The sequence below is a fragment of the Cnephaeus nilssonii genome (assembly GCF_951640355.1).
Source record: "Cnephaeus nilssonii genome assembly, chromosome: 2".
NCBI classification, from domain to species: Eukaryota; Metazoa; Chordata; class Mammalia; order Chiroptera; family Vespertilionidae; genus Cnephaeus; species Cnephaeus nilssonii.
Window position 1 is genome coordinate 10,951,599 of NC_137073.1, and position 24,904 is coordinate 10,976,502.

At 46.1% G+C, this 24,904-nt stretch overlaps 1 protein-coding gene across 1 annotated transcript in view; it reads left to right on the top strand.

Annotated features, from left to right (window-relative positions):
• LOC307105617 (acyl-coenzyme A synthetase ACSM1, mitochondrial-like) overlaps positions 1-24,252 on the top strand; it is a gene marked incomplete at its 3' end in the record, with an annotated part of 49,693 nt that extends 25,441 nt beyond the window's left edge. Inside the window, exons 6-14 of the mRNA XM_079781474.1 lie at positions 329-488; positions 1,472-1,551; positions 4,609-4,732; positions 6,876-6,956; positions 7,446-7,547; positions 11,080-11,207; positions 12,200-12,299; positions 14,060-14,179; positions 24,157-24,252. Of these exons, the coding sequence (XP_079637600.1) occupies positions 329-488; positions 1,472-1,551; positions 4,609-4,732; positions 6,876-6,956; positions 7,446-7,547; positions 11,080-11,207; positions 12,200-12,299; positions 14,060-14,179; positions 24,157-24,252 (991 nt within the window). The remainder of the gene's footprint in view (positions 1-328; positions 489-1,471; positions 1,552-4,608; positions 4,733-6,875; positions 6,957-7,445; positions 7,548-11,079; positions 11,208-12,199; positions 12,300-14,059; positions 14,180-24,156) is intronic.
• Between the last annotated feature and the right edge of the window lie 652 nt (positions 24,253-24,904).

A 24,904-nucleotide genomic window follows, 5' to 3' on the forward strand; every position in this document is an offset into this window, starting at 1 on the left:
AGGTCCCTCCCTCATTATCGCTGATGGCTGCCAGCATTGCCCAAAACTCTACCAGTAACAGATCTGAATGCAGAAAAAGAGCAACAGACTTCATTGCAGTTTTCCCAGCCTTAAGGGTAATTATGATTGAACCAGTTGAAGTGGCATGTGTCCAGGAAATCTGATTGGCGTGTCTTTGGGTCTGGGGTGGGAGTGCGTCTGGAGCCCCACACTAACCACATGAATTCAGAGTGAGAGGGGTGGCTCGCTGTCTCAGAACCAGATTTCCCAGCCCTTGGTCACATCCTCCTGTGGTTACAAAGCTGAGGCCACTGTATTTTGGAGTCAGCAGGAAAGTACTGCAGCTGAAGACCTCTGATGTCCTCTGGTGCATGTCAGATCCAGGCTGGATTATGGCTGTTGTGGGGACCATGCTTGAACCATGGACAGCAGGGTCTACAGTCTTCATCCATCATCTGCCCCAGTTTGACCCTAAGGTCATTGTAGAGGTAAGAGGACTAATGTGTCAGTGTCAACAAACTCCAGGAGAAACACATGTTTCAGGCTCAAAAGCTGGCCCCTGAGGAGAATAGTGTACAGAACAAAGCAGCCCATTAGGGTGATATAACCTGGGCTCTGGGTGTCTGAAAATGTGAGGCGCTGAATCAGTCAGTATATCACCCAAAATACACATTTTGAGAAATTAAAGCAACCAGCACAATCTCAGGTCTCCTGGCTCCTCCAGGGCCAGGTGGCTGGTGTGTGTGTGTGAACTGATTGAAGTGTTTAAAAACAGAGCCCTTGGAATACGTTGGTTCCAGTTCCTTTTCACACCTTTAACATTTGTTAGTGGTAACCTCACCTCTCTGAGCTCAGTCTCCTCACCTGTCAGACAGGAGTTTTAATAATTATGACCTCATAAGGTTGTTGGGAATATTGAGATGATAGAGGCAAAGTGTGTAAAGTGCTTAGCTCTCAGGCCTGCACCTGAAAACACTCAGGAACTGGCAGCAGTTGCTGTTATTGTTACGCGTACATCATGGTGATGATTGACGTTGCCTCCATAAACCCTTTCAAATGACTTCCCTGCACCTGAACATGCTGTTTGTGTCTGCACTCACTGCATCCTGGCTTTCCTTCCCAGACCTGCCTCTCCACCTCTCAAGCCCAGGCCCCTCCCCTCACCACTGTGGGGCCTGTTCTTCTCCAGGCCCTCCCATTGGAGCCCCTCACTACTCATCTTTAATCCATTTTACCCTTTCTTCTATATTATCAGTCTCTCACTTTTCATCAGCTCTACTCCCTCAGTCCATAAACACATTCATGTTCAATATACAGCTACTGGAAGAATTAACAAATGAATAAATGGGCTCTCTTAGAAGGGAGATCAGAAAAAAATGGTAATAATTGCCAGTATTTTGTTGTTGTTGTTTTTGGCCAGTACTTTTCATCTTAACTATAAATATGAAATTTTTCTCTGTTCACCTTGTAGACACTCTTTAAATACCCCATCACCCAGTGCCTTACTGCACCCTCTGTATTTCGAATGATTCTGCAGCAGAATTTTAGCAGGTATGTAGAAGTGGCTTGTTATAATCACAATCTTTGGGTAGGATTTTAAGGAGTCTGTTTTACTGGGGTCTTGGTGTCGGTGGGAAACAGGCTCTTTCACGGGGTTGGGAGGAAAGAATCCCAAGGATCCACGTACGGGAGATTGCGATGTGGCAATGTGGTTTATTTGTTACGTAACATCAATAGAGTTCTCCTCTGGGCTTCCCAAGGCCCATCTCTCGGCCCTGCCCTGGAAAAAGTCCAATCTAGTCTTCAACAGGCCAACGCAGAGGCCAATGCCCGGAGTTTCTGCTTCATGATCCTTCGGGCCTGGAAGTCTCCCCCAGGCCCAGGTGGCTGTAGACCTGCATGGTCCTTTGCTCCTGGGCGGGAGGGACAGGAACAAATTGGGCCAGTGGGGTCCCAGGCAAGAGAGAGAGCCAGCATTACCCCCTGGGTCTCAACCCGGAGCTTTTTCAAAACAACCAGTTACCTTCCCAAGATTCCAGGGGCATGCATGGGTCCACCCCTAGTCAACAATCTTTTCCCAGGTTAGACTGACATCCTCTGTGGTCCAACACCTCCCCCTGTGCCATTTTGACTTTACTGGGCAGTTCCTGATCTCCCCCATGTCCCCTCCCACACACAATCCTGGACCACAGGGGAGAGAGAGGTGTTAATTCCCTTGGGGGGGCTATGCTGCCATTTCTTGGGTGTGAAACTGGAGCTTCCTGGTGAAGCAAACAGGCCTCTGCTTCCCAGCTGACTGTGCTCAACATTGTCAGCCTCTCCCCTGGCTGTTTCTTTCAATAACCAGCCAAGGATGGTAATGGTCTGACTGTTTCAACTCTGGTTCTCTGAGGGCATTGAGAGCTAGTGTGTGTGTGTGTGTGTGTGTGTGTGTGTGTGTGTGTGTGTGTGTGAAATGTTGGTAGCGATAATTACCAGCCAGGCAAATTTGTTTATTAAGCAGGAGTAAGATCAAAATGAAACAGTGAACCTTGTATCATTGTGGTTTTTTCCCCTTTTAAAAACTTTTTTATTGTGAAATAACAAACACACAGAAAAATACATAAGACATAAATTTGTAGGTTAAGAAATTGTTGAAAATTAATCTAGTATGTAACCACTCACTCAAGTCACAATAAGAGAACATTGCCAGCCCCAGAGGTCACTCAGACCTCTCCAACTCCCTTAAAGGAACTCACTATCTTGACTTTTATGGTGTTCACTCATTTGTGTGTTTTTTCTTTTTCCCCCCCCCGTATAGTTTCCCTTCTAAGGAAATATTCTGAAACCGATCAGTCTCTTTTACTTGCTTGTGAACTTTGTAATCATATCATTCTGTAATGTCTGGCTTCTTTTTACAAAATCATATTTCTAAGATGTGCCCATGTTGCATCATATTGCTGTAGCTAAGTTTTGTTGCCATATAATATCCCATTTTATAAAAGTCCACATTTTTACATCTGTTCTACCACTAATGGACATTTGGGTGGTTTCATTTGAGGGCTATTGATGACTAGCACTGTTCTTGCACATTCACCCTGTGCACATTAGCACTCACTATGTAGGGTCTTTCTAGGAGAATTTGCTGAGTCACACTGACACCGCATTCTACTCCCTATTTTCCAAAGTATCCAATCGCTGTGTGCGCCCACTAGGAGGGAGGCAGGGTTCCCTTGTTCCACATCTTTGGCAAAATTTGTTCTTGTCAGAGTCTTTAATTTTTACCAATCTGATGGATGTAGTGTTATTTTGCTATATCTTTATTTTTGTATTTCCCCGTGTTTGTAGATTAATTTTGAGCTAATCTTATCTTCGAACTAAAGGGCACTTATATATATTTTAGAGACTCCAAAATGGAAATGGCTGTTTCAAAAATCAGATCTACTAACTTTTAGATACAGGTAAAATATAAAGGAGTTGAACAACTACCTTATGAAGCTGTCTCTGAAATACAACTTGCTTTTATTCATGAAGCCTCCATCCCAGCGTGCCCTTGGAGTCTGCCTCTACCTGTATTTCAAAGCTCATATGACAGCCACTTTTTGCAACATTCCTCCAATGATGAAATTGGTCCAAACCCAGTAAAAATCCAATCAGGGCATCACTAATGACTCCACTGGAGACTCTGCTAATTTTACCTACTTTGGAGAAAACTCCGGATGAGTGAGGAAGACACCCGTAATGAAACCAGCCCCCTTGTCCACCACTCCTGACTCTGTGTACCAGGAGAGGTGACGGTTGGGGTGGGGTGGTTGGAAATGGGAGCCAGAGGTCTGCCACTTCCCTCATCTCCAAGAATTGGTTCGGCTCAGCCTGCTGATGATGCTCAGACCTCAGTCACTTATCCTCATTTCCATTAGGGAGTCCATTATGATTCTTTGATTGTTTTTGTATTATTTCTGGGAGTTTTCCTGGGGGAAATGGAGGAGAAATAATGTACAGCAAATGGAGTGCCTAGTACAGGATATACCTGCTGCAGGCTCACAGCAGATTATCTGTTCTCTCCAAAATTCCTTCTTAAAGGGCTGCTACCTGTGACCCCTGTCCTGTTTTCCAACACCCAGCCCAATCTTCCTTGATCACCAGAGCAATTCACTGACAATCCCTAACTTGCATTCTCCACTCGGAAACACAAAGCCCTTCAGTTCACATGACCCGTCTCCCCCAAGGCAGGAAGTGCAGTCCGATAACCCCCAGCGTGTCCCTGGAGTCCTAGCCTTCACCCCCTCACGGTTTATAAAACATCGCTCTTTCCACATAGAAGCTTCCCTCAGATGAGGTTTCAGTGTCCAAACTTAGTTGGATTCCTAACTGAACCCCTTAGCCTCATCACCACCACCACCTGCCCCCGCCTGAAGGATCCCTAAATGAGCCCCTTAGCCTCATCACCACCCCCCACCCCCACTGAAGAACAATTTATAAGGAGTGAACCCGGATGTGAATGACGTCCAACCGAAAGGCAAGTAAGAAAGTGAGGAAGCAGAAAGGTGGATGGGCTCCTCACTCCTGGGCCTGAGTAGGAGGTCCAGGGCCTGCTCTGAAGCTCTGTGGACACCTGTCTCCCCCAAGCCTCAGGTTCCCCACTCTGGAGCACTGCACTACCAGCGGGGAGGCCCTGCTGCCCGAGGAGCAAGAGAAGTGGAGAGAACAGACGGGCCTTGTGCTCCACCAGCTCTACGGGCAGTCGGAAACGGTAGGTGGACGGGCCCCGCAGGGCCACCCAGCCCAGCAGAGGAGCTGAATCTGCCAGAGCGTGTGCACAGGCCCCACTGTGTGCATAGACCCACTGTGTGCACAGCCAGCAGAGGGCGGCTCTGGAGTTCCATGCTGATTGGCCCCAAATCAGTTTGCAGAGAGAGAATTCACACACAGTCTTCGACTTGTCAAGACCCCAGTGTGCTGACGGCTATTGGACAAAACCTTCCATGGGGGTCTGAGGACAGGGCTACGTCCCTGGGATCATGGGAGCCGGGAGGAGCGATGGCAATGGAGGCGCCTCCTGCCTCATGGAGGCCCCGCCTGCGAGTGCTGCCCATGTCACCCTCCCTCCCTAGAGCAGCAGCCACAGGTCCAGGCAGGAGCTGGCCCAGAAGCTCATCTCTGGGTGTGTATGAGGGCAGCATACACGTGTGATTGTGGGGCAAGAAGAGGAGCAGAGGAGGGAACAGAGACATCACACATCACACACACACACACACACACACACACACACACACACACACACACACACTCACACAGTGTGACCCCCAAGGGTGTCAGTGAGCACGCAGTGGGCAGGCCATGCAGCCTGCTGTGCTGTCTGGACCCTCAAGGGCTTCAGTGGTGGGAGGAGGGGCTGCCTCTCTCCAGAAGCATCCTCAACCCCCTGATGCTGACCCAGCCACTCGCCTGCCTCCCACCATCCCGTCAGCTCACAGAGTCACCCCTCGCAGGACCTGTAGGGCGGGCTCTCTTGGTCCTAATTCACATGTTTGTCTGACGGTGTGTTGTTTTTGAGAAAAAAGTTTTATTTTGGTCAGTGAAGTGGTCTGCTTCCGGGCCTGAGAAGTGTGAGGGCTCTAGGCCTGACCTTGCTTGGCTCACAGCTCACTGTTGGACGAGGAGAAGCTCCCGCTACACCCGTAACCCCGCCCCTTGGCGTCCACTGCTTGAGCCACAGATACTCCTCCGGGCCGCAGGGAGCCTCATTGCTCAAAGCTCTTGCAACCCGCTCACTCCCCTGTGGGCGTTGCCACGTCCTGAAGAGTGAGCAGCAGCTTGGAGAGGCAGACCTTCCTTTGCCAGGAGCTCCGGTCTCAGTTCCTCTCAGCATTGCCAATGGCAGCGTCAAGCCCATAGGCATACCATGGAACCTGCCAGAAGCTCGACCTCCCTGTCTCCAAAATGGGAATAGAACACCGACCCTGTGGGAGGTGGTGAGGGGAGTGGAAGGGAGTGTGCAAGCCCTGGCGATGCCCAGCCTGCACATCCCCCAGGGCAGGTTCACTGTCCTCACGGATGTGGGGGGTCGTGCGCCAGGTGTCAGGGATGCAGAGCTGAAGGGGCGTCTCTAAGCTCAGACACTTATTATCTACGGAGGGAAACACCCCCAAAAGTCAGTATAAGGCCTGTTGGCAACAACAGAAATGCGGGGAAATGCCACCGGAGGAGGATCACCCAGGACTTCTCGTGGGGCCTGAGTCTGGGCTCATTGCCCTAAGGAGCCAGGTGAGCTCACTGGTGGGAGCCTGAGCAGCTTCCCGGCCCGCAGGCTCTGAGAGGGGGTGCCCACCGAGCCCCTTTGACAGGTCAGACCCAGGGCATTAACTCATCTGTGTGACTGTGCAGGCTGAGCTTTAGGAGAGATGTGAGCTTCAGAGAACCAGGAAGGAGGCGTAGTTCACCAGGAGGGCCAATGGGCTGGGAGTGGTGGCAGAGGCACAGCCCAAGTGATCCCAGCGCAGCCCGAGGGCAGATGAGGCAGGGTTCCTGTCAGGGTCAGTGTTGAGTAAGTGTTGGTCAAATGGACACATGCCTGGCATGCAGTGGGCACTCCCCACCCACCACACCCCACAGCCCGAGCTCAGCCCTGTGCTCCTTCCTGGCCTCCCCCACGGGGCCCTGTGGCCCCGGCAGCCGGCACTGGCCCAGAACATGTCGCATGTCGGGCGCAGTGAATGTCTGCTGAAGAGCTGGGTCAATGCCCTGAGCCCAGGACGCAGAGCTTCCAGCTCCCCCACAGGCTCTATGATCAGCACCCCACGGCCCTGTGAGCAGGGGTGCCGTGAACCATTCTTGCTGCTCTGTGACCCGCCTGGAGCCTTTGACAACTGGTCTTCTCTTCCTTTTGTGCACAGGGATTGACTTGCGGCACTGCCCGGGGGTCACAGGTCAAGCCCGGTTCCATGGGGAAAGCCATCCCACCCTTCGACGTCCAGGTTTGGTCCTAAAGGCGTGGCCAGGGAGCACTGAGGGCTCAGCTGGGATCAGCCCCGTGTGACACCAGGCGGCAGAAGAGCCGCGCCCCCTGCCCGAGTTGTCCCTCCTCCTCTCCTAGGTCCCCTCTGGTTTCCTGGGAGGGTCAGTATTGTGGGCATCAGTGCAGCTCTCCATGCCCGCCGAGGCCGCGCACCCAGCCGTGGCGCACAGGACCTGGAGGCGCGCCGGCAGCTCTGTCCACCCTCCGGGCTCTTAGCTTGTCCTGACCCTGTTTTCTAGCTTGAAGACACATGCGGTGCCCACACCAGGAAACAAACACGCCCATGACTTGCTGATTTCAAAGACTTGACAGCTTCATTCTGTTTTCTGACAGGGATCTCCCCATGGTCCCCACTGGTGCCACACGCATAAGCCAGGCAGAGCTTTGTGGGGAGAGGGGCAGGAGGGCTGGGAGCCCTGCAGGGGGCCTCACAGACCTCTTGCTCCAGATCATCGACGACAAGGGCAACATCCTGCCGCCCAACACTGAAGGCAACCTTGGCATCAGGATCAAGCCCACCAAGCCCATCGGCCTGTTCATGTTGTATGAGGTGAGCGCACCCCGCCTGCAGCTCCCTGGCCCATGCACCCCTGTAGTGAAAAGGGAGGGGACTCTATTGTGCATCCTGAGACTCCTCCCATCTCCCGTTATGTGCTCCAGTTCGGTGAAGCCAGGTCTAGTTCACGCAAAGCTCACAGCCTTTCCTCTCCTGACCCATGTGGCACTGGTGCGGTTGAGAAGCCGGGCTTCGGAATCATCGGACTTGGGGCTGATGATTAAGAATGCAGGCTTCGGCTGGGTTCACATCCTACCTCCAGTTTACCAACGGGGTGTGCGCAAACCTGGTAACTGTCCTGAGCCTCCTGTGGCCTCCCCACCCCACTCCTCAGAGAAACCACCTGAGCCTCCTGAGGCCTCCCCACCCCACTCCTCAGAGAAACCACCTGAGCCTCCTGAGGCCTCCCTACCCCACTCCTCAGAGAAAACCACCTGAGCCTCCTGAGGCCTCCCTACCCCACTCCTCAGAGAAACCACCTGAGCCTCCTGAGGCCTCCCCACCCCACTCCTCAGAGAAACCACCTGAGCCTCCTGAGGCCCCCCTACCCCACTCCTCAGAGAAAACACCTGAGCCTCCTGAGGCCTCCCCACCCCACTCCTCAGAGAAACCACCTGAGCCTCCTGAGGCCTCCCTACCCCACTCCTCAGAGAAAACCACCTGAGCCTCCTGAGGCCTCCCTACCCCACTCCTCAGAGAAACCACCTGAGCCTCCTGAGGCCTCCCCACCCCACTCCTCAGAGAAACCACCTGAGCCTCCTGAGGCCCCCCTACCCCACTCCTCAGAGAAAACACCTGAGCCTCCTGAGGCCTCCCCACCCCACTCCTCAGAGAAAACACCTGAGCCTCCTGTGGCCTCCCTACCCCACTCCTCAGAGAAAACCACCTGCAGACCATAGGGGTCATATGTTTCCCCGTGTCACATACATGGCAGAGCTACGGTTCAAACCCATGTCTTTCACCCCAGAGCCTAATGGGAAATCCAGGGATCACAGAAACCTGTGATGGGCTCTAAGGAAACCTGCTGAGACTCCCGACCAGATAAAGCCTAGCCCTCCCAGGGTAGTAGAGGCCACTAAGAGGAAATTTCCAGCTTCCAAGGTGGGCCATGGAAGGGTGGGCACACCTGAAATGGATCTCAGATTCCTTTCTCCAAAAGAACAGCCATCAGAGGCTCTTTAGGTGTCACTGTTGTCATCATTGTGGCCTCCAGGGGGCGCTGCTCCTCATGTGATCCTATCTACCCACAGTAAAAAGCAAGGGTCCAGGCGTCCTCAAACTAAGGCCCGTGGGCAACATGCGGGTGTTTTTGCCGTTTTGTTTTTTTACTTCAAAATAAGATATGTGCAGTGTGCATAGAAATTTTTTTATAGTTTTTTTAAAACTATAGTCCTGCCCTCCAACGGTGTGAGGTACAGTGAACTGGCCCCCTGTTTAAAAAGTTTGAGGACCCCTGGAACCATTCATCAATTTTGTTGATGAATCTTTTCAAAGAACCAGCTCTTGGTTTCACTGATTTTTTATATTCTTTTTAAAGTCTCTATGTCATTTATTTCTGCTCTAATCTTTATTATTTCCTTCCTTCTGCTTTTCTGGGCTTTACTTATTTTCCTCTTTTTCGTTCTTTAAGTTGAAGAGTTAAATAATTTATTGTTAATTTTTCTAGTTTTTGAGGTAGGTCTGTCGTGCTATGAACTTCCCTCTCAGGACTGCTTTTGTTGTGTCCTTGAGATTTTGCGTTGTTGTGTGTTCATTTTCATTTGTTTCCAGGAAGGTTTTTTTATTTATTTCTTGATGTCGTTGGTAAACCATTCTTTGTTTAATAACATGCTATTTAGCCTCCAGGTGTTTGAATGTTTTGGGGTGCTTTTACTGTAGTTGATTTCTAATTTCATTCCACTGTGATATGAGAAGTTGCTTGATATGATTTCCATCTTCTTGGACTGGTAGAGACTTGTTTTGTGTTTTAACATGTGTTCTATCTTTGTGAATGATCCATGTGCACTTGAGAAAAATGTACTATATTCTGCTGCTTTGGGGTGAAATGTTCTATAAGTGTCCATTAAATCCATCTGATCCAGTGTGTCCTTTAGAGTCACTGTTTCTTTGTCACGTTTTGTCTGGAAGATCTATCTAGTGAAGTCAGCAGGGTGTTAAAGTCCCTGCTATGAATGTATTGTTGTCAATTCTCTAGCTGTTAAAGTCTAGCAGTTTTTAAAATATATTTAGGTGCTCCTATATTGGGTGTGTATATATTTACTAGGGTTCTATCCTCTTGTTGGATCCATCCCTTTTGTATTATGTACTAATGTGATCTTTTGTGATGGCCTTCACTTTGAAGTCTATTTTGTCGGATATGAGTATTGCTACTCCAGCTTTTTTTCCTTTCTATTTGCATGGAAAACTTTTTTTCCATTCCTTCACTCTCATCCTGTGCATGTCTTTTGTTCTAAGGAGGGTCTCTTATAGACAGCATATAGTTAGCTCATGTTTTTGTATCCATTCAGCTATCCTATGCCTTTAGATTGGATCATGTATTTCATTTACATTTAGGGTTATTATTGATAGGTACTTATTTATTGCCATTTTAATTCTGTATGTGTAGGTTTCTCTCTCTGTTTCTCCTTCTCATTACAGCAGTCCCTATAGCATTTCTTGTAATGCTGGCTTGGTGGTGATGTACTCCTTTGGCCTTTTTTCTTGTCTGGGAAGCTCTTTATTTGACTGTCTATTTTGAATGATAGCCTTGCTGGATATAGTGATCTTGGTCTCAGATCCTTGCTTTCCATTACCTTGAGTACTCCATGCTATTTATTCTCTTCTGGCCTATAGAATTTCTGATGAGAAATCAGGTGTCAGCCTAATGGGAGCTCCTTTGTAGGTAACAGTTTGCTTTCCTCTTGTTGCCTTAAAGATTCTCTCTTGGTCTTTAATTTTTGGCATTTTCATGATGATGTGTCGTGGCATGGTCCTGTTTGGGTTCTTCTTCCTTGGAGTTCTCTGTGCCTTCTGAACTTGTGTGACTTTTTCCACCCCAGGTTAGAGAAGTTTTCTGCCATTATTTCCTCAAACATTGACCAGCTGGCTCCTGCACGCTCCCTACTGGGGATTGAGCCCGCAACCTGGGCATGTGCCCTGATCAGAAAATGAACTGGTGACCTTTTGGTACATGGGATGACACTCAACCAACTGAGCCACACTTGCCAGGGCCATAAGCCTTCTTTGAGGATGAAATGAGATAGTACTTGGGGAAGAAAATTCATTTAGCAAAAGTTTATTGTCACCTTCCATCTGTTCAGCGACTGTGTTATATTAATATCAATTGTCAGTGTATTTTGTACATTAATTGACCGGTAGTATGCATTGAGTGTTTGCATGTAAAGCAGATAACCTCAGAGAGGTTAAAAAAGTTGCACAGGTGCCTGGTGGAGTGAGAAGCAGGACTCAAACCCAGATCTGAGCCCCAGGTTGCAGCTCACCATCTCTAATCTCACTGCCTTCAACAAGAGTGCCGTTCTCTCTGCAGAATGACCCCGTGAAGACAGCCAAAGTGGAGTGCGGGGACTTTTACAACACTGGGGACAAAGCATCTATTGACGAAGAGGGCTACATCTGGTTCCTGGGGAGGGATGATGACATCATCAACGCCTCTGGGTAGGTGTGGCTGACATGGGCCTGGCAGACACTAAATTGCTTGCCCATTTCTCCGTGCATTGGGGATGGAACCCGCAGCCTGTTCCTGAATGCAGCCATTTCTACAGGGACCTGGCCTGTGGTATCTATACATCTCCCCTAAGATCAAAATAAAGTTCAAGAAGGCCTGGAAGTGCAACCACAGTAGACATCACTCAATTTAAAGATGGGATATAGGATTGGGAAGGGAGACCTTGTTTGCGCCCCCATTTGTCCCCATTGGGTGCAGGAAATTATTCTCTGTGTTCCTCTAATGGGACACATGTCACAGAACAACAACAGCAATAGCAGCTAAGCTCATGGATACTTACTGTGTGAAAGTACACTCCTCTGTGCTTTGCTTAACCCAGTAGATGCCATTATTGTGCTTGTCTTACAGATGAGAACATTGATTCACTGACCAATGAACTAAGTTGCTGAAAATTTCCAAGATAGTGCAGGGAGAGGCCCAGATTTGAACCGAGGTAGTGTGGCTCCCGATCTGTTGTCCATACCGCTTAGGTGATGTGGGGAGAAAAAGTGACACAAGTAACAACTTCCCTTGGATGCATCAGGGAAATTAGGTTTGTTTTACTTTTTAAATTTCTACATGAGATGCTGATGTAGTGAGACAGAATTTCCCTAAAGGTTTAAGACAAAGTTTGAGGCTCCCAAGAGTACAGTAAGAGTCCTGCTGGGAAGCTCCTTGTGCCATTTCCACAGCCCAAGGTGCCAACCTCCCACCCCACCGCCCACCAGAGGCAGTGAGGGGAGGCCCTGGGAGCATCTGAGCTTGGAATGCCCAGGTCTACACATCCTGGTCCACACAGAGCCTTTTCACAGTCCCCTGGCTCCCGTGAAGGTTGCCCTCTGTGCCCAGGGAAGTGTGACTCCCACACATGAGATGGGAGGGCCTGGGTCACTCCAGCCCTGGCATCTGCTCAGAAGCAGAGCAGGAACCATTGGTCCCGCAGGTACCGCATTGGGCCGGCAGAGGTGGAGAACGCCCTGGCGGAGCATCCGGCGGTGGCTGAGTCAGCTGTGGTGAGCAGCCCGGACCCGATCCGAGGGCAGGTGAGGAGGACAGGAGGTCATGGGATCTGCGTGTGGGCACTGGAAGGCTGGTGCAGGGGAATCTTCCAGAGCAGTTGGTATGTGTGCTGCACTTACACTATGTGGGCAGCAGGAGGCACTGTGGCATCATCTGTGACAATCCTGACTAGATATGGGGTGTGCTGGCTCATTTAACCCTCACAGCAACCCAATGAGTTAGAGACTCTTACTTATTATACCCTTTTAATAGACAGAGAGACAGCATAAAGAAGTTAAATAACTTGCCCAGATTACACTGTGGTGGAGCCAGGATGGATATCTGAGCACTCTGTTTCCAATGCATTCATTGGATTTTTTGAGCACCTACTAGGTACAAGGCCTGTGCAATTCAATGGGGACATAAATCCTACATAATAAAAGGCTAATGTGCAAATCAACCTAATGGCGGAACAATGAGTCGCCATGATGTGCACTGACCACCAGAGGGCAGATGCTCAATGTTGGAGCTTCCCCCTGGTGGTCAGTCCTGGGCTCAAGGCAGGTGAGTGCAGTGGCAGCGGCAGGAATCTCTCCTGCCTCTGTGGAGAGCAGGCCTAAGCTGGCAGTCGGATATCCCCCAAGGGCTCTGGAACTGCCAGAGGGCACAGGCCAGGCTAAGGGACCACCCCTCAAGTGCACAAATTTCGTGTTTTAGGCTGCTAATAACAATATAAGAGCAGTAAGTTCAGCCCAGCCAATCTGATTCATTGGTTGAATGTGGACCCAGGAATGAGGTTTGATTCCCAGTCAGGGTGCATGTCAGGATGTGGGCTAGATCTCCAGTAGGGGGTCTGAAGGAGGCAGCAGAGTGATGATTCTCTCTCATCATTGATTCTCCCCCACCTTTCCTCTCTGAAATCAATAAAAACTTATTTTTTAAAATAGAATCAACAACTACTTAAAATATAAAAACAATAAGTCCAGTAAGTTACTAACAATTATTAAATGCCCACAGGTTCCAGGCACAGAACTGTACATAAATTAGTGGCAAAAATGGTGATGAAAATAATGATGCTGAGTGTGAGTGTCCCCCCCACGTCCCGCGTGGTTCAGATTTCAGGTTCAGGGTTCGGGCTCTGGAGGAGGCCGCACACAAATGAAAGAGACTAGAAAATATTAATTTGGAAATATTGGGGGCCAGGCAGGAGCCCAGCTTAAGAGGAAGAACTTCCCTTTGCTCGGGCCTTTAGATCCCTTTTATTCAGGTTTTGGGATCCACCCATAGCCCTTAGGCAGGCAATTCCAATGATAGCCCATCAGTAAGGATTTACATAAGACTAAAAGGTGGAAGTTGCTTCAGCTCTCTTTGTCTCAACTAGACAGTGGGTGCTTGGCTCTGACCTTTCAGAGCTTCAAGGTTGACCAGCCTTCCAGGTTCCTTGTCCACACCTCTCTGCTAGTGAAGACAATGGGTAGCTTCCAACAGCTGAGGATAATAACAAAGTTAAACTATGTGCATGTTTTATATGTACTAGCTCATGGAATCGGAACATAAGACCACCATGTTCAGCTCCATGGGATGTACCTGTACTTTGCGCACGTCACAGAGAAGGAATTTGAGGTTAAGTAATTTTGCAAGGGAAAGATTAGAAATTTAAGTATTTGGATTTGAACCTGGTCTTGTCCGTTTCCAAAGGCTCGGTGTCAGCTTATTTTGCCATTCATTGCATGAACAATTACTTTTTAAACCAAGCACCTGGGTGGCACTGACCCTGAGCCCCCGCTCTGGTTCTGCGTTGCAGGTGGTGAAGGCCTTCATTGTCCTGACCCCACAGTTTCTGTCCCATGACCCGGACCAGCTCACCCAGGAGCTGCAGGAGCACGTGAAGTCAGTGACCGTCCCATACAAGTACCCGAGGAAGGTGAGTGGGGCCCATGCTCATGCCCTTCTGAGCTCCGCTGCCCCAAGTCTGGTCGGGTGGCTGGGAGATGCTGGAACTGAACATAGAACGAGCATTTTTCTCTGCAGAAGAAGCAATTGGGCTTAGGGGTGATGCAGCCAACTGAATGGGATGGAACCTCTGTTCTGGGTGGGAATCCCCAAAATGTGCTGCACATTACCCTGAGGGCAAAAAAATCAGACCAGTGCCCAAAGCTATCCAAGAAGGGTATTTAAAATCTTTCAAAATTTGAAAAAGACATCCAAGTCAGCCACTTTCTAACTATTCTTAAACGTGATTCATACTAAGAAATACATTCGATATTGCCACTCAATACTTACTTATGTACACTGCAAACAAATGTTAACAAAATTATATATATCCTTATAACATGTAGTTCATTCTTTTTTAGATACAAAATAATTAGCCCTTTACATGCAATAAACATTAGTATTTCAAGAAAAACGATTTTAAATATAATAATGTTACATGTAATAAACAATATTTCAAGGAAAATAATTTTAAATATAATATATTACATGCAATAAACATTAATATTTCAAGAGAAAAATGGTTTAAAATATAATAATACTAGAGGCCCTTTGCACGAAGAGATTCGAGCAATAGGCCTTGCATCCCTTGGCTTCCAGCACTGGTTTTCCTCCGGCACCTGGGACCCAGGCTTTCTCTCCAGCTAGAGTCTGCGGCCTTTGCTGCAGACTCCGGCCAGGGTCTGTCTTCTTCGTCTTTGCTGCAGACTCCCGCTGGAGTCTGCCATCTTAGCTGCAGATTCAGGTGGGAGTCTGTAGTCTTCGTCTTCACTGTGGCCAGAGTGCTGCTCCTATAGATCCCTTCGCCCCCCACCCTCCCTCATAACAGGCATCCTGCCCCACCAGGCCACTCCGCACCTGGAGCAGCTGGGCAGCCGCCTTCTTTCTCCTTCTAATTTGCATATTCCCTCCTGATTGGCTGGTGGGAATAGCGGAGTGATGGTTAATTTACATGTTTCTCTTTTATTAGTGTAGATTACCAAAACTGTACTAATATAGTATAATATCACAAAGCTTGTAGGAAATATTAAAAATATGCAAATAACAGGATTACTTCTATTATATTCTAAAATTTTTTTTCCTCTGGCTCTATTTTTGTTCATCAGTTTTTGTTGTTCATTATATTCCACAAATGAGTGAGTTCATGTGATATTTATCTTTCTCTGACTGGCTTATTTCCCTTAGCATAATACTCTCCAGGTCCATCTATGCTGTGGCAAATGGTAAGAGTTCCTTATTTTTTATAGCAGGGTAGTATTCCATTGTATAGATGTACCACCATTTTTTAATCCACTCATCTGCTGATGGGCACTTAGGCTGTTTCCAAATCTTAGCTATTGTAAATTGTGCTGCTATGAACATAGGGTGCATACATCCTTTCTGATTGGTGTTTCTGATTTCTTAGGATATATTTCTAGATGTGGGATTACTGGGTCAAATGGGAGTTCCATTTTTAATTTTTTGAGGAAACTCCATACTGTTCTCCACAGTGGCTGCACCAGTCTGCATTCCCATCAGCAGTGCACGAGAGTTCCTTTTACTCCGGATCCTCGCCAGCACTTGTCATTTGTTGACTTGTTGATGATAACCATTCCGACAGGTGTGAGATGGTACCACATTGTTGGTTTGATTTGCATCTCTCGGATGATTAGTGACTTTGAGCATGTTTTCCTATGTCTCATGGCCTTCTGTATGTGCTCTTTTGAAAAGTGTATATTTAGGTCCTTTGCCCACTTTTTGACTGGATTGTTTATCTTCCTTTTGTTAAGTTGTATGAGTTCCCTCTAAATGTTGGAGATTAAACCGTTACCTGAAAAAGCATTGGCAAATGTGTTTTCCCATGCAGTGGGCTCTCTTGTTGTTTTGTTGCTGTGCAAAGCTTTTTATTTTGATATAGACCCATTTGTTTATTTTCCCCTCAGTTTCCATTGCCCTATGAGCTATATTCGTAAGGATATTGCTACAGCATAGGTCTGATATTTTGCTTCCTATGGATTCTTCTAAGATTTTTATGGTTTGCCTTCTTACATTTAAGTCCTTTATCCATTTTGAGTTTATTTTTGTGTATGGTGTAAGTTGGTGGTCTAGTTTAATTTTTTTGCATGAATTATTCCAATTATCCCAACACCATTTATTGAAGAGACTGTCTTCACTCCATTGTATGCTATTCTTCCGTCGTCAAATATTAATTGAGCATTATGGCTTGGGTTGATGTCTGGGTTCTCTGTTCAGTTCCATTGGACTATATGTCTGTTCTTGTGCCAGTACCAGGCAGTTTTGAGAACAGTGGCTTTGTAATATAGCTTGATATTTGGTATTGTGATCCCTCCAACTTTGTTCTTCTTCCTCAGGATTGCTGAGGCTTTCAGGGTCTTTTATTTTTTATCCCATATGAATTTTTGGAGAATTTGTTCAAGATCTCTTAAATATTCCATTGGTATCTTAATGGGGATTGCATTTAATCTATAGATTGCTTTGGGTAGTATGGACTATTAAAAAATATATTTAATTTATTTTTTACAGAGAGGAAGGGAAAGGGATACAGAATTAGAAACAGTGATGGGAAAGAAACATTGATCAGCTGCCTCCTGCACACCCCCTACTGGAGATGTGCCCACAACCAAGGTACATGCCCTTGACCAGAATCGAACCTGGGACCCTTCAGTCCATAGGCCAACGCTCTAGTCTCTGAGCCAAACCGGTTAGGGCAATGGATAATTTAATGATGTTGATTCTACCAATCCATGAACATGGTATATTTTTCCACTTGTTTATGTCTTCCTCTAGGTCTTTTTTCAATGTTCTGTAGTTTTCTGAGTACAGGTCTTTTACCTTGTTAGTTAAGTTTATTCCTAGGTATCTTAATTTTTTTATTGCAATGGTAAATGGGATTGTTTTTTTAGTTTCTCTTTCTGTGAGTTCATTATCCTATATAATAAAAAGCTAATATGCAAATTGATCGAATGGCAGAACAACCAGTCACTATGATGTGCACTGACCACCAGGGGACAGACCTTCAGTGCAGGAGCACTGCTCAGCCTGAAGCCGGGCTCATGGCTGACAAGTGCAGCGGCCTCTCCCACCTCTGCAGTAGCGCTACGGATGTCCAACTGCCAGCCTAAGCCTGTTCCCCATGGTGAGCGGGGCCTAACCCATCAGTCGGACATCCCCCAAGGGTTCCTGAACTGCAAGAGGGCGCAGGCCGGTCTGAGGTACACCCTCAAGTGTACGAATTTTGTGCTCCAGGCCTCTTGTTGGTGTATAAAAAAGCCATAGATTTCTGGGTGTTAACTTTGTATTCTGCTACATTGCCAAATTCATTTATTAAGTCAAGTAGTTTTTTGATGGCGTCTTTAGGTTTTTCTATGTACAATATCATATCATCTGCAAATAATGAGTTTTACTTCTTCTTTTCCAATTTGGATACCATTTATTTCTTCTTCTTGTCAGATCACTATGGCTAGCACTTCCAGTACTATGTCAAACCGGATTGGTGCAAGTGGGCATCCCTGTCTTGTTCCTGTTCTTAGGGGAAATGGTTTTAATTTTTCCCATTGAGTATGATGTTTGTTATTTGTTTGTCATATATGCCTTTATCATGTTGAGATATGCTCCCTCTATTCCCACTTTGCTGAGAGTTTTTATAAAAAAATGAGCGTTGGATTTTGTCGAATGCTTTTTCTGCATCTATTGATACGATCATGTAATATTTGTCTTTCAATTTGTTTATATGATGTATCACATTTATTGATTTCCCAATATTATACCAGCCTTGCAACCCTGGAATAGATCCCACTTGATCCTGGTTTATGATCTTTTTAATATATTGCTGGATGCAATTTGCTAATATTTTGTTGAGGATTTTAGCATCTATGTTTATCAGGAAAGTTGGCATGTAATTCTCTTTCTTTTAGTGTCTTTATCTGGTTTTGGAATTAGGATAATGTGGGCCTCATAGAAAGTTTTGGAAGTGTTCCTTCTTCTTGGATTTTCTGAAATAGTTTGAGTAGTATAGGTGTTAGTTGTTCTTTGAATGTTTGGTAAAACTCCTCTGTAAAGCCATCCTGCCCCAGGCTTTTGTTTGGTGGGAGTATTTTTATTATTGCTTCAATTTCATCAGTTGTTATTGGCCTATTCAGGTTTTTTGAATCTTCCTGATTTAGCTTTGGGAGATTGTATTTTTCTAGGAATTCGTCTATTTCATCCACATTGTCCAGCTTGTTGGCATATAGTTGTTCATGGTATTTTCTTACAATCCTTTGTATTTCTATGGTGTCAGTGGTTACTTCTCTACTTTTGTTTCTGATTTTATTTATTTGGGTTCTCTCTTCTTGTTTCTTGATGAGTCTGGCTAATAGTTTATCAATGTTGTTTATACTTTCAAAGAACCAGCTCTTGGTTTCATTGATTTTTTTTTTTTTTTTTTTAGTCTCTATGTTATTTATTTTTGCTCTAATCGTTATTATTTCCTTCCTTCTACTTACTCTGGGCTTTTCTTGTTGTTCTATTTCTAGTTCTTTAAGTTGAAGGTTTAAGTAGTTTATTGCTGATTTTTCCTGTTTTTTGGAGATATTCCTGTAGTGTTATGAACTTCCCTCTCAGGACTGCTTTTGCTGTCCCAGAGATTTGTGGTTGTTTGTGTTCATTTTCATTTGTTTCCAGGAAGTTGCTGATTTCTTTCTTGATCTCATTGGTAACCCATTCTTTGTTTAATAACATGGTATTTAGCCTCCATGTGTTTCAATGTTTTGGGGTGTTTTTATTGTAGTTGATTTCTAATTTCATTATACTGTGATATGAGAAGATGCTTGACAGGATTTCAATCTTGTTGAACTTGTAGAAATTTGTTTTGTGTCCCAACATGTGTCCTATCTTTGTGAATGATCCATGTGCACTTGAGAAAAAATGTACTATATTCTGCTGCTTTGGGGTGAAATGTTCTATAAATGTCAAATCCATCCGATCCAGTGTATTCTTTAGAGTCTCTGTTACTTGTTAAGTTTTTGTCTGGAAGATCTATCCAGTTAAGCAGAGGGGTGTTAAACTCCACTGCTATGACTATATTGTTGTGGATCTCTCTGTTAAAGTCCTCTGGAATTATTTATAGATATAGATGTAGATGTAGATGTAGATGTAGATGTATATGTAGATGTAGATATTTAGGTGCTCCTATATTGGGTGCATTGATTTTTACCAGCATTCTAATCTCTTGTTGGATCCATCTTTTTAGTATTATGTAGTGATCTTTGCTGACTCTTGTGATGGCCTTCATTTTGAAGTCTATTTTGTCAGATATGAATATTGCTACTCCAGTTTTTTATTCTTTTCCACCTGCATGGAAATTTTTTTTTCCATCTCTTCACTCTCATCCTATATGTGTCTTTTGTTTTGAGAAAGGTCTTTTGTAGACAGTATATAGTAGGGTCATGTTTTTGTATCCATTCAGCTACCCTATGCCTTTTTAAAAATAAATATATATTGATTGATTTCATAGAGGAAGGGAGAGGGAGAGATAGAAACATCAATGATGAGAGAGAATCATTGATTGGCTGCTTCCTTTTATTGCCATTTTAATTCTGTTTGGCTGGGTATCTCTCTCTTTTTCTTCTTCTCATTACAGCAATCCCTTTAGCATTTTTTGTAATGCTGGTTGGGTCATGATGTAGCCTTTAGCCTTTTTTTTTTGTTTGTTTGTCTGGGAATCTCTGTATTTGACCATGTATTTTGAATGATAGCCTTGCTGGATATAGTAATCTTGGCCTCAGATCCTTGCTTTCCATTACCTTGAGTACTTCATGCCATTCCCATCTGGCCTGTGGAGTTTCTGATGAGAAATCAGGTGTCAGCCTTATGGGAACTCCTTTGTAGGTAACAGTTTTCTTTTCTCTTGCTGCCTTTAAGATTCTCTCTTGGTCTTTAATTTTTGGCATTTTAATGATGATGTCTGGCTGTGGGCCTGTTTGGGTTTTTCTTGTTTGGGGTTCTCTGTGCCTCCTGAACTTCTGTGACTTTTCCTTTACCAGGTTAGGGATGTTTTCTGCCATTATTTTTTGAAACACGTTCTCTATGCCTTTCTCCCTTTCTGCCTCTTCTGGCACACCTGCTATTCTAATATTGTTATGTTTCAAGTTCTCCCACAGCTCCCTTAAGCTGTCCTCCTGTTTTTTTAATGGTTTTTCTTTTTGGTTCTGTGATTGAGTGATATTTTCAACTCTGTCTTCTAATTCATTGATTTGATCCTCAGCTTCCCCTAATCTATTTTGTATTCCGTCCAAGGTGTTCTTTATTTGTGTTATGTCATTCTTTACCTCAGACTGTTCTTTTTTCATAGTTACTATATAGTTTTTCATGCTGTTGAGCATTTTTACCGTAATTACTCTGAACCCTGATTCAGATAAATTTCTTATCTCTGCTTCATTTATGTCTTCTGGAGAATTCTCTAATTTTTTTTATTTGGGTGTTGTTTCTTTGTCTCCTCATTTTGGCTGTCTTTTTGGATTTATTATTATGTATTAGGTAGACTGTCTACACCTCTCAATCTCTAGTGCAGGACAGTGTTAAAGGCTGTTACAGACTAATTAGATCAGCCTCCAGACTGATAGGATTTTAACTTGAATTGTCCCCACGCAATTGTTGGCAGGTGTGGGAAGAGGTTTTTCAATAGGGTGGGGCAGTTGCTTCTGCCTGGAGGCTAATTGGTACTTTTCATCTCTTAAGTGGCCTCAGGGCAAGTTGTTTTCCAATAGGGTGTATCAACTGTCTCTTCCCAGGCAAGTCAAATGTCTATGTGGGGAAGATGTTCCCTTGAGGGAATGACTCAGACCAGGAAACTTGGGGTGTCTGCCTTCTGAGTTCTGTCCCCTGAGTTGCCAGTCCTGGGTTCTGCTCTCACAGCTCCAGTCTACTTCACCCTCCCTCTGCCAGAGCACAAGGTGGGTGGCTCCACAGGGAATATAGTGTGTTGGCCCTTTAAGAGCGTGCCTTAATTTTCAGCTCTTACTCCCTGGTAGATAGCAGCCCACTGCTTTTAACAGCCAGTTGTTATGTGGGTACCCTCCTCAGTTTAGGTTCTCTCCGCTGGGGAGCTCAGCTTGGGGTTAGACCCCAGAGTTCTCAGTAGCACCCCCAACAGCTTAGATACCTCTCCAGGACTTCAGTTGCTGTCCTTGGGCGTCCAGCCAGCCCTTTTGCGCCTTGGCCCCTCCAACAAGTCTCTATGCAGTCTCAATTTTTGGTACTCGGACATCAGCATTCTCTCCTGCTAGTTTTCTGTTGATTATTCAGGAAGTTTTTCTCTATTTTAGTTGTAATACCAGTTTGTTCCTGGGAGCATATCTGTGCAGGATCCACTTCCTATGCCACCTTTTCATTATTATTGTTATTATTATTATTTTAATGTATATTTCTTTATTGATTTCAGAGAGGAAGGGAGAAGGATAGAGATATAGAAACATTAATGATGAGAGAGAATCATTGATCGGCTGCCTCCTGCACACCCCCACTGGGGACTGAGCCCACAACCCAGGATGTGCCCCTGGCCGGAATCAATCCTGGGACCCTTCAGTCCGCAGGCTGACACCCCATCCACTAAGCCAAGCCAGCTAGGGCCTCTGCTGCCATTTTATATCTCATCTGTGGCAGTTCATTCTTATTCTTTATATTCTACTGCATTTGTTTTCTAATACATCTTTAGTTATTGTCAATCCTCACTTGAGGATATTTTTTCCATTGATTTTTAAGGAGAGTGGAAGGAAGGGAGGGACAGAGAGAGGGAGAGAGAGAGAGAGAAGCATTAATGTAGAGAGAAATATCAATTGGCTGCCTCATGAACACACTCCAACTGGGGCCTGGGATGGAAACTCCAATCCAGGTACGTGCCCTTGATCTGGAATCACACCCACAACATTTTGCTTTGTGGGTCGATGCTCCAACCACTGAGAAAGACTGGCCAGAGCTGCATTTGTCCATTAGAGAAATTATAAAATTATTTGTAAAATGCAATATTATCTTGTAATTTTTTAATGATGTAGATTTTTATTTTTAATGTAGAGGTACCACAATATATTATTAAGATAAAAAGCAGGCTATGAGAGAATATATATAATATTATTGTATTTGTTTACAAACAAAGTTTGAAAGGATACGTATACCAACAAGTGAACATTTCCTACATTGTCTGAATGTTTATAGTCAGTGCATGTTGTAAAGCTGTGTAGCTAACAGTTACTGAATATTTACGTCACGTGCCATGCCCCGGATTCAATGCTTCACGTGCATTCTTATTTCATTTAATCCTCTCCGCAGCCTGAGATGGTCTAACCATGTATTTTACGGAGTTGAAATTGAGGCTCAGAGAATAGAGTTAATACAGGCAGAGGTGGACCTCAACCCATGTGTCTGTAACAGCAGCACGTTCGTGCTTTAATGTTAGTCTCTGCTGCCTCCTGGAGAGTAGAATACGGGATGCATACCAGTTAGGACAGCCTAGATCAGTGGTTCCCAACCATTTTGGGCAATGCCCCATCTAAGCATCTCTAAAATCCTGAGGCCCCCCTTGTGACATATACTTTCAAAAAGTGAACTCCTATTCATGTGGAGGAAGCCTAAAAGGCCATTAACTTGGTCTAAACAAGCTTCCAAAGAACATGGCATCCATGCAAGAGAAAAAAGAATGAAAGGATTGTTGAAGTACTGAAGAAGAAATCACTAAGAAATTGTTTAAAAATAATGATAATATGAAGTAATATGAAAAAATAGTCAATAAAGTTTCAAAACATATAATGGAGAATTGAAATACATAAATATGTCACAATATATATTTATACTAGACGCCAGGTGCATGAAAATTCATGCACTGGAGGTGGGGCCCTCATTCTGGCTTGTCCCCTCTCACAGTCTGGGAGCCCTTAGGGCCAAGAGTCGACCCAGCAATCAGGGGAAGGCGATGCCCCCATCACACCTCTGCTGCTGCCACTGCCAGGAGCATAAGCCTTGGCCAGCCCTGGTTACCTGACACTTGGCCGGCCCTGGGCATTTGGGTAGCCACCATCTCAGGCTTGCCTGTGCCTCGGGCTGGCCATGGGCACCTAGGGGGCAAAGGGGACTGGGCACCATCATCTTATGGCTGTGGATGCTGCCATCTTTAAGGGCGTCGCAGTCAATTAGCATATTTCCTGCTTATTGGCTGTGGGCACCACCATCTTTGAGGGCGGGACAGTCAATTAGCATATTCACTCCTATTGGCTGTGGGCTCCACCATCTTTGAGGGCGGGGCAGTAAATTAGCATATGCCCTCCTTATTGGTTGTGGGCACCTCCATCTTTGTGATGGTGCGAGGGTCAGTTAGCATTTTCACTTTTATTACATAGGATTCTGTATATGAGGCCCCTAGAACCATAAGAAATGGGAAAAATTCACTGTTGATAACTCATTCTCAAATTGCTCCCCTTAAAAATCAAATTCACACCATGTGGGGTGTGTGCCACATGATGGACACCGCTTGGCTAGTTGTTATTGTAACAAACAACTCCACTGCCACATGGCTTATTGTAAGAAAGTCTCATGCCACATGCCCACCCTGGTCTGCTGGGACCAGGATAGAGAAGCAGCCACCAAGTAGGCACCAGCCAGGTGCTGTCAGAGATGGACAGAGAGGGTGGCCAGGCTCAGAGGTTCTGACTCTCCTGTGAGAGGTGCCATGCTTCCCTCCACCATATTTCATTGGTTAGAGCACGTCACAGGCTGCAGCAGCTCCAGGGGCTCAGGAGGAGGACCTGACACACTTGGCCCCCACCATTGAGGCCACCACCTGCTGCAGCCTGTTTGGGGGATGTGCAGGGTGAAGAGAGGAGTGGGGACGGGTAGGAAGTGACAGCAGGACTCAGGATGGTTCGCTCTCTCCTCACCCAGGTGGAGTTTGTTCCTGAGCTGCCCAAAACCGTCACTGGCAAGATCAAACGGAGTGAACTTCGGGAAAAGGAGTTCAGTCAGATGCAACCGCAGTAATTCAGCATCCTTCAGAGTGTGACCTTGGGCACACGCCTGGCTGCCGCGGTGCCCCCACATGGCTGGGCGAGGTGAGGGTGCTGAGGGCTGATTGGGAAGGGCCCAGGACTGCCAGCATTCCCAAATTTCTGTTCTTTTAAGTTCACATCAGTCACTACCCTGCCTCCAAGGCTCTTGTTCCTCTGGATTGCCCAGGCTGGTGCTCAAACTGAGGCTGAAGATAATAAAGTGCTGATATCGACATCAAGGGTGATCCTGCGTTGTGCATTCATCATGTACATGAACCTGTGGTACATGCGGTCCCTCCTTGCCCTCCCCCCTCCCCTTAGAGAGAGCACAGGGCCTGGTTCTTGCTCCTGTTGCCTCCCGCACACACCCCATTGTTCCCATGTGGCCCTGCACGTCCAGTAGATGTCCAGGACTCAGAGTTCCAGGAGTGATGCTCCGAGCAGCCCAGGCACCTGCCTCAGCTAGGTCCCAGCCTAGGCGCGACGTGGACAAGTAAGTGACCTGTTCTCCAGGGAATGAAGTCCCACTGAACTGTCCCAGCCTTCTCCAGAGGTGCCCAGTTCCTCATTCCCAGGAGGGGCTAGGGGCCTAGGAGTCTTACCCCTCAGCTTTCCCCCATGTGCACCCACCCACACATTCCTTC